General features: G+C 34.0%; 1 protein-coding gene across 1 annotated transcript in view; it reads right to left on the reverse strand.

Annotated features, from left to right (window-relative positions):
- The window catches only part of Mcm5 (Minichromosome maintenance 5), a 71,049-nt gene that overhangs the window by 10,969 nt on the left and 46,509 nt on the right, over positions 1–13,571 (reverse strand). Inside the window, exon 8 of the mRNA XM_072534672.1 lies at positions 5,763–5,878. Coding sequence (XP_072390773.1) covers positions 5,763–5,878 — 116 coding nt within the window. The remainder of the gene's footprint in view (positions 1–5,762; positions 5,879–13,571) is intronic.

Below are 13,571 nucleotides of genomic sequence, written 5' to 3' on the forward strand. Positions count from 1 at the left end.
CACTTCTCGTTTTAATATAATTTCATATAAATAGAAAGAGGTATTGAATGAGCTTCTACACAACCAACAATTCAAAGAACAACTAAAGATTCCAAATTTATCCTTAACCTTAAATCTTGAGAAACCACCGGACGGGGCTACTTCATACAGGTCTACATGTTTATTAGATTGCATTGGGAAATTTTATGAAAGCCTCATAAAAACGTCGTCTTGAACACGAGCTCTTAAACACAATTTCTGACCAGCAATACGGTTTTAGGAAAACTAGATCAGCTATAGACTGGACAATCCTTGTTATGTTCGATGTAAAAAATGCCTTCAATTCTGCCAACTCAGCAAATTTAATCAGGGAACCGCTGGAGTGTCGGATTACCTAATAAATATAGTTAAAAATTACCCTACCGACAGATATATTAAAGTTACAAGTAAAGCAAAAAAAAAAAAAAACAAAACTGGTACCAACCCTGGTATTAGGTCCAACGTTGTGGAACGTCTTGTATAATGGACTGTTAGAAATAGATTACGACAGAGGTGTGTCAGCAATTGCATATGCAGACAACTTAGCAATACTAATAGAAGGTGACACAAATTAGGATGTAATAAATAAAGTTAGTATATGCTAGAGAAACGTTAATAGGTGGATAACAACTAACGACTTAGAGTTGTGTGTGTAGAGGAAAGGGATGGCCTTAGACATAGTCTATTAGCCACAGGATACATTTTTATTCATACAGATATAGATACATATGCTTATAAGGTTAAATATCGATTTTAGCTTCTTTAACGTAATTTATTATTGCATCTAAAACGCGTTTATTATAGCTTGATAACAGGGAACCAATGTTGAGAGGGAGAGGAGTGTTGTATTCTATTAGAGAATTATATAGTCTAGATATAGCCGTATCATTTTTTTTACACTCCAGAAATATGTGGTTAATATCACCTATGGACTTATTGTCATATTCACATATCGGGGATTTTAGTATCCCTAATTTATGAAGGTGCGCCGGAAAACGACCATGATTCAATTTTAAGCGTGTTACTGTTGAAATATATTTTTTTATATAATCAAAAGTTATGACCGGTATTCTATTTGGAAGCTGTGGGTAAAGTTGGAAATAAAGATTTTTCGATGTCTTGCTAAAATTATTGTAAGATTCTGACCATCTGACTTTTTTAAGGTTAGTAGTTAAGTCGGTATAGGAAAAAGTTTCTACAAATGTATCTGATTTAAAAGCTTCTTTTGCTTCACAATCTACCATTTCATTACCTATAATACCGCTGTGATCTTTAACCCATATGAAAATTATTTTTTTTATTTTGTTGATTTACGTGATATAATAAGTTTTTTATTTCACAAGTTAATTTTTGATTATAAATATTTATTGGAGATCCTTTAATTGCTTGCAGAACGGACTTTGAATCTGACATAATAGAAACCGTATGAACTGGATTTAGTGTGCACCATAGTAGGCTTTTTTTATAGCAATAGACTCAGCACTGTAAATAGAGAGTGAATCTGCTGGTCTAAATTTTTCGCCAGGCATAAAGATTTGATTACAAGAGCTCAAAGAAAACCCCTTCTTAAAATAGTTAGTGCGTACCGGACTACATCTACGATTGCCTTCCAGGTAATTGGCATGCTCCCCATTCACCTCTTAGCAAAATAAAGAGTCATCCTATATAATAGTCGTAACAGTCACCTGACACAGGTAACAGAATGAGAGGTAGAAACCAAATGCTTGATGATTGGCAATCTGAATGGAAACCAGAAAGGAAAAAGGCTCAATGGACAAAAATGTTAATACCCGATGTAAAAGCATGGTATAAATGTAGGTTCAGGAGAATAAACTATTTATTTGCACAATTCCTGACCGTACACGGTTCTTATAGATCATATACATAGAAAATTAAAAAAACAAACGACGATATCTGCATGGAATGTGGTGTGACTGATGACGAGGAGCATTGCATTTCCGTATATAATATCTTCCTAGACGAACATTAAAGATTGAGAATTAAGCTGGGCGAGGTCACGCCAAATAATATACTGAAATTAGCTATGCAGAACACAGAAAACTTCGATTATTTGCTAGAAATAATAAGGAAAATCAGAAAAAAAGAGACGCTGGAAAGAGCGAGACAGGATGAGGGAATAATATAACGTATTAGTTTTATCTATGTATGTCTTCTATTTATCTACTCATCTATTTGTTTCATATACCAGGCATTATACTCATAAACCATGGCCCTTGACATTATATAACGATACTGGCTCTTCAGAGTCAATTATCTTCGAGACCCTATACTGGAGACTTCGTTACCGTGTAATTTGGGAACCGCAGTAGTGCGCCTGAAGTTACGTTCGCCAAGAAAAGTTCCAGGTGCGCTGCTGGAAGAGGAGTGAGTTTACTTGCTAATAACCTTAGCAATATTCCAACGTTATAGCAAAGAATATAGACGCTTATAGAAGAATTGTTCACTGTTATTTTTGAAAGTCGGCAAAAGGTTAGTCAGGTTGGACGCACGTGGTACCACTAAGGAGCGGTCATGTCAGCTCTATTATTGCTTCTAAAATATGAAAGAGTGGGGCAATAAATGCAACTTTAGATATTTTTATATGTAGATGCCGCGTGGTCGTAGAATAGGATTAAATTTTTGCGTTTTATAAAATTTTTTAGAGAAAATATTATTATTTTAACTTTTAATTAATTAATCTTTTTAGAAAAATTATTATGATTAAAATTTTTAATTGAAATAATGTACAACTTTACAAATAATATAATTAAAACTCTCTTTTTATAAACTATAAATAAAATTAATTAAAAGTCAATCACCGGGAGAGAAAGCTCAAAAAATTGTAAGGTGTTTTGATCAAAAAACAATTCCTGATCTTGTTAGTACGCTATGATTGCTTTTTAACACATACACCAAAGAATTATTTTTTACAATTTGAGAATTCGAAATTGTGAAGTATAATTTCGGATTTTTAAATTAAAAAATAAATAAGTAAATCTCAAATAACTCCTCACTAGAGCTCAACAAAGGAAGGTAAGAAAAAAGCAAAAATGACTGCTGGGACATAGACCATAGCAAATCCTTAGAAATCCAAATCAGCAACACCCGACGATAAAAAGAGACTTCGGGAGAATGCCATCAACCCCCTCGTAACAGAGTTGCTAAGAACTCAAGGTGCTCTAACGAGCAGACTAGGTCATAAAGCACCCTGACAAAAGTGGTAGCACACAGGCACCATCCTGATACTCAACTAGATCGGGCTCAAGCAAATTTGATCATTAACAAACTGGAGCAAGCACTTGATGAGGCTCCTATCTGAGGTCAAAATGAACTTCTGCAGTTCCATAAAACATCGTTTAGCGAAGGGACCCTGTGGGTGAACTGTGTTAACGAGTATACAAAAAAATGGACGACTGAAGTGGTGAAGACTATTGAGGGCCTGTGGGAGAGAGTAAACTTAAATATAATTGTTCCAAATAATATGCCCAAGCGCCCCATGGTCCTCACCCGCGTCCCCAATAAAAAACTTGATGAAGACACTATCAGGGCCCGTCTAAAGAGGCAAAATCAAGACCTTAACACAGAAGACTGGTTGTGATGTCTGTTCCACAGACTGAACGACAGTAAAGTTAAAGGTTATAGAGGGAGGAGTTATGAAGGAGATAGTTCTCAGATCAGCATACCTCCCATATGCTATCTACCTCTTTTTCTTTTTTCAGGCGGCTTTCATCAGTGAAGTTTTTGGGGCCAACGTTAGTCAGGCATTCTCAATAGGTGTCCAAACCTTTTTAAACCTCTTTTTTCTATTCTGTTAATGACCGTTTCTATAGCATTCATGGTATTTCTTATAGATTCGTTGGTCTTCCTTCCAGCCTTGATGTTCTAGCGCTTCTTCTCAAATAATCCATTTCAACTGCCAACCATCTTCTCTTCAGGTCGGCATTAATTGTCCATACTTCAGACATAACTAACAAAGAACCGATTCAACCATGGTTTGCCCTATTCTTTTTTTGTTCCTTTTGGAAATGTTGCGATCCCACCATAAGGAGCTCAGACATCCTACAATTTTACGTCCCTGATTAATTCGTGTACTCTCTGAGTAAGGGTGACATACTGCATCCTTGTCTTAGTCCTTTAGTTACTTTTATTGGCTCTGATAGTTTATTTCCGATTTTTAGGTAAGTAGTGTTATCCCTGTATACTTCTGTGATTATCCCTAAAAGGTATGGACTAATGCCGAGTTGTTTTTGGTTGAAAAATTTTGAAATTTTTTAAAAATGTTTCGTCAATTTTTGGGCAGAAAAACAGTATAATAAAAAGTTATGTGACGGTTTTTCGTTGTGTTGGAACAAACCTATTTTTAATTCAAAGTTATAAAATTAAAAAAATAAATACTTTGAATATTGTAAATATCATACATTTTTAAGTTTTAAAATTAAAAATTTAATATATTAAAAATAAAGATTTTATTGTGAAAAAACAAAAAAAGACAGTTTGCAAATCAATGGCATCGAAATTTGTTTAGGCGTAGATGCAAAGTTATTCGTTCGTACTCCTTTCCCACTTCCCCCTAACTACATATTTCATTATGAAATTTTCATGATAGTTTTAAGCCGACGGCCACGGCATCACGCTTTGAGTTTATGCAGCCACCCTCTTTTGAAGTATAAACCGTAACCAAATCGCCCATTTGAACTGCTCTTCTATAAGCGTCTATATTCTTTGGTTATAGCTCGGATGAATCGAACAGTATCTGGGTCTTCTTCCCAGATCTCTTTAGAAGATTCTCACGTCAAAAAGACCCAAATATCTTGGAGTCATATTAAACCGCTCAACCGTCACATAAATACCACTGTCAGAGTATAAGACAAAAGGTTGCGACGAGAAACAATCTTCTCTGGAAACTTGTAGAAAGTAAATGGGGGGCAAATCCAAAGGTCTTAACGTCAACAGCCGAAGCGTTGTGTTTCACAGCAGAAGAATACGCCTGTACCATGAGGAGTAGATCTAGGCACGACCAACAATTCACAACTGTATTAAACATGTAGAATAACTACCGGCTGTATGAAATTGACTCCTCTTTCCCTACTGTATCGGGCAGCTGGTCTCATATCACCAAAAAACCGTAGATGCGCATCTCAATATGTAGAGAAATTCAGGCAAACTTTCAATGAAAGACTCCAATTATATTCTAGGAATTCTAGCAATAGTCAGGAACTAGTCAGCTTAAATCAAGAAAAAGATTTATGAGAAGTGTTAGCGTCGAATTCCCCAAATTGTTTCCCCTATACTCAAAGGAATAGACCTGGATTGCAAAACTTGGTGGACACTCAACCGCATATGCACTGGCGTTGCCTATGTACAGCAAAACCTAATTAAATGGGGTATAAACACAGATATCGGCGCACACTGTGAATGTGGGAAAATACATAATGTGGAAAACCTAAGAGTATGCACACTTTGTCCATGACAGTGCACCCTCGATGATTTATGGCTCGGAAATACAAAGACAGTAGACGTAGCTTGATACTGGGCAGAAAATTTTTAGTCAAATGCAAACTTGAAAAAGTAAAAAACTATATTGTTTATCACAATGCCATATTCTTCCCATGATTTTTCTGCCTAATTAAAAATAAAAGTAAATCACACTTTTAAAGCGTTTATCATATGCACGATATATAAATTTTTAGTTGATATAAGAAGAGTCTACTGACGAGATTTAATAATACAGTAACGATACTTACGTTCTACAGTAGTTTATATATTTCCTTATGAACTCCAATGACATTTCTCCATCTTTGGAATTTTTTGTAATTTCTCCTGCACTCATGTGTACGCCCATGATATGCTTTGCAAGAGTCTGTAAAAAGAAATATAAATATAATAGCAAATTAATAAACTTGCCAATAATAGGTGCGAGAATTGACGTATTTAACAAATTAACACATTAACAAATTAAATCACATGTATTAAAGTAAAAACGTCAAGGTAGCCACGCCTTTAGTGACGTTAATCCAAAGGTGTATATTATATACTATTTGTAAAGGAACATAAAATTTTTGCTTTTACTATTTTTCCTTTTTCAATTTCATCATAATTTCTCACCTTTTAAACCTTTCTTGGACTTATATATTATTATATTATATACTACATAATATATATATATATATATATATATATATATATATATATATATATATATATATATATATAGCTTTGGTAATAATAATAACATTAAACTTAATGTGGCTTGTAGATCAGCCCTAACAATTAATAATCTTTATTCTAAGATAAAAGATAAGACTCCCATAGATAGGCTTAGTAACATTGTCTACAACATTCCATGCCTCTCTTGCAGCAATTCCTACATCGGCCAAACATTTCAATTATTGAAATCACGTATTACACTACACAAAAGTGATTCTCGACTTCACCCTGACCGCTGTGCATTAGCCAAACATGTCCATTCCACTGGTCATCTCATGGACTATACTAACACTACAATTCTCCGCCTTGAGAACAATAAATCTAAAAGAGAGTTCATTGAAATGTCTTATATTTTCCTTAACGATTTCTCCATCAATGTTAAGAGTGACATTAAGAATCTAAGCGATATATACCACTTCTTACTTAAATCAGATACCAAGAACAATACAACATTACAGATAACTAACTTGACTGATATATCCATTAACAACTTCTTCTTCTTTCAGTGCCTATTCGTTCCGAATATTGGCAATAATTCTGGCTATAATTATTTTATTGACTGATGCTTTAAATAGATTCGTTGTTGTTGTGGAGAACCATTTCCTCAGGTTCTTCAACCATGATATTCTCCTTCTCCCAATTCCTCGCTTTCCGAATACTTTACCCTGTAGGGTTACCTTCAGTAATCTGTATTTAGTGCTGTTTCTCATTATATGTCCGAGATATTCCAACTTTCTCCTTTTAATGGTATACATCACCTCTCTTTCTTTGCCCACTCTTCGTAATACGGTCTCGTTGGTTATCTTGTCTGTCCATGATATCCTTAGAATTCGCTTGTATAGCCACATCTCGAAGGCTTCAAGTTTTTTCTCCATTGCTTCAGTTAGTGTCCAGGATTCAACTCCGTAATACAATACTGAGAAGATATAACATCGTAGGAGCCTTACTTTTATCTCCAGATTAACAACAACAACAACAACTAACCTACTTTCATAATTAATTTTCATTAACTAAAAAAAAAGATAACATTCCCTTGCTTTTCTTAGATACATCTCAATAAGATATTATTATAATAATACATGAACAATATAATATAATTAAAAAAGGAAAATCTAAAATAATATTTCCTTATACTGGGATTTAACTTCATTCGGTTTTACCAATGAACCTTAACAACATAAAGATTCAAAAGAACTACTTGAATCGTCAGCACATGCGTTCTGGTAAAACAGAACCTCACATTTAACTTTCTAACAATCAAAAATTTAGTTATTTCCGACAATTCAAAGAATTACCTCCTTTTAAATGTAGTTACATTGGGTTTTTCGATTAACCTTGGGTAAACCTTTGCGTTTTAAGTTCAAAGCTACCATACATTTCCAACGTTAAAAAAAAAAAACTTTTTTTTGCACATAGTAACAAAAAACACCACTATGTTGTTACTAGCTAAGTTTTTTAACATTCTAACTCTACAATTCTAAGTTACGGTAAGATCAATAATGTTTTTAATAGATAATATATGGTAGCTAATTATAATTTATTCTCTTTCAGCCCTGAAGAAGCCAAATTAATTCTCTTTGGCGAAAACGTTCGGAGAAACAATTGATATTCATTAGTCTTTCTTGCAGATTTCCCCAATATTTAAGAGTTTACTATATATATATATATATATATATATATATATATATATATATATATATATATATATATATATATTGTTGTGATCTGCTTTATGATGTCTTATTATTGATTAAGACTAATTTAATTAATCCAATTATTTAATTAATTAGTTCACTAATTTATGCAGAGTCATACAATTCAATTACTATTAAACTTCTCAGGGTGCCTTTTTAATTTTACTTTAATCAGTTTACTTTATATATCTCTTCTAGTGGGTTTAGTATCTCCTAGTTGCTCATAATCGGGATAAAACAGGAAACGGAACTAACATTAAAACAACATAAATATGCACACAAATTATTATTTATTTCAATAAGCAATACGGTGAATGTTAATAAATAACTTTTTGTGGGCAATTATCTTTTCCAACAAACTCCTATACTCTAAATTTAATTTTAATTAACAAACTATCTATTGGTCTGCTTTATAATAATATCTACTAAAAAATTTACCATATAAAAAATTTAATTTATTCACAAAAAATAACTCTTTAAAACTTGGAATCTTAGTTCGTATGCTTATATTTGAGTTTATCTTTAGAATGTCTTAAAGTTTTCTTTCATTCAAATTATTTGACTGACCTTTAATTTTTTTTCACCAATGATGTCTCCTCTCGATCAAACCACAGTTCCTTCCTTGATTGATTATGTCCGGCTACCATCAAATCTTTCCCGTTCTCAGCATCGTTCCAAAACCGCATACCAGCAAACTACTCCTCCGAAAACACAAGCCCAAGCCTCTTTTTGACCGGTACTCTTTATTCACAAATTCTCCTTTCTTTCTCAATTAGATCTCGTGGACTATGCAGACTCAAAAGAGGTATTAATCTTCTCGTTTTTGATCTGCTCTCAGCTTCCACCTTTTTCACTAACAAAACGAAAAACACTCGTACTCCGCTTAACTCCACGAAAACACGTCTTCTCTTCTGGTCTGCCGGTAACATAATAATCTTTTCAATCTCCCCAGACAACCTTCTCAAACTCTCTCATCCCCCATCATTCCTTTTTAACCAATCATAAGCATTCATCTTTCCCACTAATTTTTGATTCAGAAAATTTCCAACATAATATTTAAAACAAATAAACTAATTTCACTCACATTACTTTTCAGAAACCATTAACAATTTTGCCTTTTTCAACCGAAATAAGCTTCCAAATTCTTGTTATCTCATATCTAAATCTAATTCTTATTTACTTTCGAAAAATGTCCACCGCAAAATACAATTACAAAGTTTATTCCTTAAATATATAATTACACGAATTCCATTGTCCTTTCACTATTCACTTAGTCCTTCAAGGAAAAACTAGTCCGTCACGGAAACAATGTCTTTTCTTATTATAACGATTACAAATAAGTACAGGGTTGTATTTTAACTTATATGCCCGCGGTATATTAAAATAATAAAAAAAACTCTTTATTCTATTTCTGATCGATAAACTGATCCATAACAAATCCCCGCCTTGTTTTGAGATACAAATATTCCTTTTTTTTTAAGTGTAACCAAAAAAAAATATTATTTTCTCTCAACACAAAATTTTTCTTTTGTAGTCATTTTATCCTATCCTAAATTTTTATTACTCCATCTTAAAATCTATACTATTCTTATTCATGGTATTTGTACACATCCTGGATATTGTAAACTCCTCGTATCTTTTCTGATTCTACATGTCTAAGAACATAGCTGTTTATTCCATTTTCATTTTGTATGATGTATGGACCCTCGAAAATAGGCATTAGCTTTGCACACACGTCCCCCGTGAGATTTGATACTCGTAACGCCCTTACAAGCACCTTTTCTCCCTTCTGGAAAGTCACTGGTCTTCGTTTTCTATTCTGGATTTGCCTTTGGAGATATTTTTCATTACTGCGCTGCAGCCTCCTTCGAACAGTTTCCAATACTATTTGATACTCTCTCTGCTCCGGTTCTTCCCATGGCCTTACTGGCATAATACCCTTCATGACATATTCCGGCGTCTCTTTTGTCACTGTACTTGGAGTGGTGTTCAAGTAGTTTTCGATTTCTGCCACTTTTCTATCCCATCGTCGATGTTGTCCAATGGCAGCAATGCGGAGGAATTTTGTAGTCTCTTGTATAAAATGTTCTGACGGATTACTTTTAGGATGTCGGATACTGACAAAATTTGTCCCTATTCCCCTGTCTTGCAACTGTCTTTTGAATCGGTCACTCCGGAAATACGTAGCATTGTCTAAAAGAATTTTCCTTGGTGTTCCTACGGTGGCTATAAAATTGTCTATTTTTCTCATAATTTCTTCCCCTTTTGTCGTACGGCACGTGTATAGCTTTACATATTTCGAAAAAATATCTACCATCACCAAAATATGTTTGTTCCTCTGCGTGGTCATTATCAGATCACTTAACATATCTATTGCTACAATGTCTAATTTTTGGTGGGATACAATATTTTTAGCCACATTTTCATTTCGGAAATTTCTGCTTTTATATTTTTGACATGTTTCACATCTTTGGGTAGCTTCTTTTGCAATCCGGTAATCTTTTCGGCATATATAGTTTTCGCGAAAAACCAGCCAAACCTTCCTGCTGCCGATATGTCCATTGTCCTCGTGTAATTTCTGTATGATCCTTTCTGCCAATGTCTGTGTTATCACGTATAGTTCCTTTCCATCTAGTCGTTTGAAAAATATACCGTTTTCACTCTCCGCTCTTCTTTTTTCTCTTTCTTCCAGGTCTTCTTGATTTGTTCTAATTTCGTTTAACGAAAATACACCTTCCTCTTGTGTCAAAATGTTCAGTCCTACATGAAAAGCAATTACTTCCTTTTTCCCCGAGTCTTCGTCCCTTGTGAGAGCGTCAGCTATAATGTTGTCTTTTCCTTTTATATATCGAAACTCAAAGTCATACTCCTGTAGTAACAAAATGCCTCTATGTATACGATTGTTAACCAGACGATTTTTCATTATATGTACCAAAGCTGCATGATCAGTTTCGATTGTGAATTTTGCTCCCAACAGATAAAATCTTAACTTATTTACGCAGAAAAGTACGCTAGCAAACTCTAGTTCAGTCACACTGTATTTTCTTTCGTGTGTTTTTGTCACCCGGGAAATAAAACAAATCGGCACTTCTTGATTGTTTTGTATTTGCGACAAAACTCCCGCAAATTTTTGTATGGATGCATCAGTTCGTAGTATGAAAGGCAAATTGTACATGGGATGATATATTTTCGTTCCTTTCGAGAATTCCTCTTTTAAAATTTGAAAAGCTTTCTCTTGTTCTTTCCAATTCCATTTAACACCCTTCTTCAATAATTTGATCAGAGGAATTTCCTTCTGGCTTAAATCAGGAATTAGTTTTTTAAAATAGTTGATCGTCCCGAGAAAACCTCTCAATGTTTTTAAATTCGTTGGTCTTGGGTATTCATCTATGAGTTTTACCCGGTCCTCGGCTAAACTAACTGTTTGTGTGTCCAATTTAAATCCCAAATATATCACTTCTTTTTGAAAAAATTGACATTTTTCAATATTCAGTTTTAATCCGGCCTTGTCCAATTCTCCCAAAATAATCTTTATGTGTTCCAAATGACTTGATGTATCTGGTGAAAAAATGAGTAAGTCGTCGATGTAGTGCACTATGAAATCTTCATATTTATTTAATATTGTATGGAGAGCTCTTACCAATGCTGCACACGCACTTTGTAATCCAAAAGGTACTACTTTAAAACGGTATACAATACCATCGATTGAGAAAGCGGTGTAATTTCTACATCTCTCTGCTAACGGTATTAACCAAAAACTATGTTTCAAATCAATTTTAGAAAACATGTGTATTCCCGTAATTCTCCCAAAAATAGCTTCGATGTTGTGAGGTGATTCATATTGAGATACCGTGTGTTGATTTATATTCCGGGCATCCAAACAGAGCCTCAATTCTCCACTGCTTTTTTTCACAATCACGATTGGGTTGATGTACGGCGAGTCACATCTCTCTATGATTTGATCTTCTAACATTTTTTTAATTTCTCCTTTCACCTCCTGTCGGTATTTATATGGGATCGGATAAGTTTTCGATCGAAAATTTCCTGAGTCTTTAACCTCAAATGAATGTTCATATTTTTTGGCTACTCTGTTTTCTTCATTTATTAAATCTTCATACTTTCTCAATATTACACGCAATTCCTTTTCCTTTTCTTCTCCACACATCAATTTTCTTTCTTTTTCCTCAATTTCTTTGCACATATTTATCTTGTATTCTGCCTCCTCCATTTCGCATACCTCTTCAAATACCACTGTTTCAATTGTACCTCTTTCGTCTTCTTTTGTTAATCTTTCTTCTTTTTCTTCTTCTGGGCTCATCTCTTCTTTTGAGGACACCCACTTTTCACTTTCTTTTGCTAATCTCCTCTTTGTTCTCTGTCCTTGCTTCATTGCCAAATTCATTTCCACCGTTTGTTCTTTATCTAAATCAATTTTCCGTTTCTCATTTTCCTTTTCCATTTCCTTACTGTCCTGTTCTTCTTCTTTTTCCTCTGTGATTTTCATCGTGTTATTTTTGAAATCTATCACCACATGTTTTTCTGCCAACTCATCCACTAATACGATCATATCATGCAACATGTTTGGCATCACAACACATTGTAGTGCATAAAATTTCTTATCCAATCGTACTTTTATTCGTATTCCTTCATTTATCGTTGCCAAAGTCCGTTTATTTGCGCTCACTAAATTTACCTTGGGAATTTTGTAAATCAAATTCGTTAAATTAACTTCCTCTATTAGTTTTCTGTTGATCAGTGTAATTTCCGATCCAGTATCAATCATAATTTTAATCGGTGTCTCGTTGATAAAACCATCTACAAATTTCAGATTTGCTCCACTTGTTTTGTCCTTATTTTCTGCCAATTTAATAAATTCCTTCGGGTGACAAAAAATTCCTGTTTGTTTCTTTGTCTTTAGTGAGCGTCTTCGTGAAAAGACGCTTGCTGTTCTTGTTCGCTTCTACTTCTGTCGCTTTGTCTCTCATCCTCACATTCCTCTATGTGTGTGTTGTTGACCGCTCTTCTATTTTCTCTTGGTCTCTCGGACCCGTATCGGTTTCCGCGATTTTCCGGTTCATTCGTTCTATTATTATTTCGGTTTTCCTGATATGTGCGAGTATTGTTTCTATTCTGGTTCTCTCGATATCTGTTTTCGTTCCATTGCCGATTTCTTTGTTCATAGTTTACTCTTCCGTTGTCTCTACTTTCGTTTTCCCTCCTCGGGACAAATTCTCTTCTCGTGTACTCTCTTCTAAAGTTTTGTCCTCTATCTCTATAGTCTTGATTTTCTCGTTGTCTATAATTTTCTTGCGTTCTCCTCATTTTTCTTTCTCTTAATTTTGCTTCTCGTATTTGTAAGAATTGACATAAACTGTCAATATCTTTGTAGTTTTGTAGAGTTATGTGATCTTCTAAGGTATCTTCAAAATGTCTGGCTATTAGTTCCACTAGCTGTTCGGACGAATAGTTGTAATGTAAGTGTCTTGCATTGTTGTATATTTGTAGGGCATATGTTTTTTCTGATATACCCATACTATCCTGGTATCTCCCATTTTGTAATTCCTTGTTTATCTCTATCTGTTGTATTTTCCCCCAGAAATAATTCAGAAATTTTTGTGCAAATGTTTGCCAATTTTGTAATTCTTCTTCTTT

This window comes from Diabrotica undecimpunctata, chromosome 6, assembly GCF_040954645.1.
Source record: "Diabrotica undecimpunctata isolate CICGRU chromosome 6, icDiaUnde3, whole genome shotgun sequence".
NCBI lineage: Eukaryota > Metazoa > Arthropoda > Insecta > Coleoptera > Chrysomelidae > Diabrotica > Diabrotica undecimpunctata.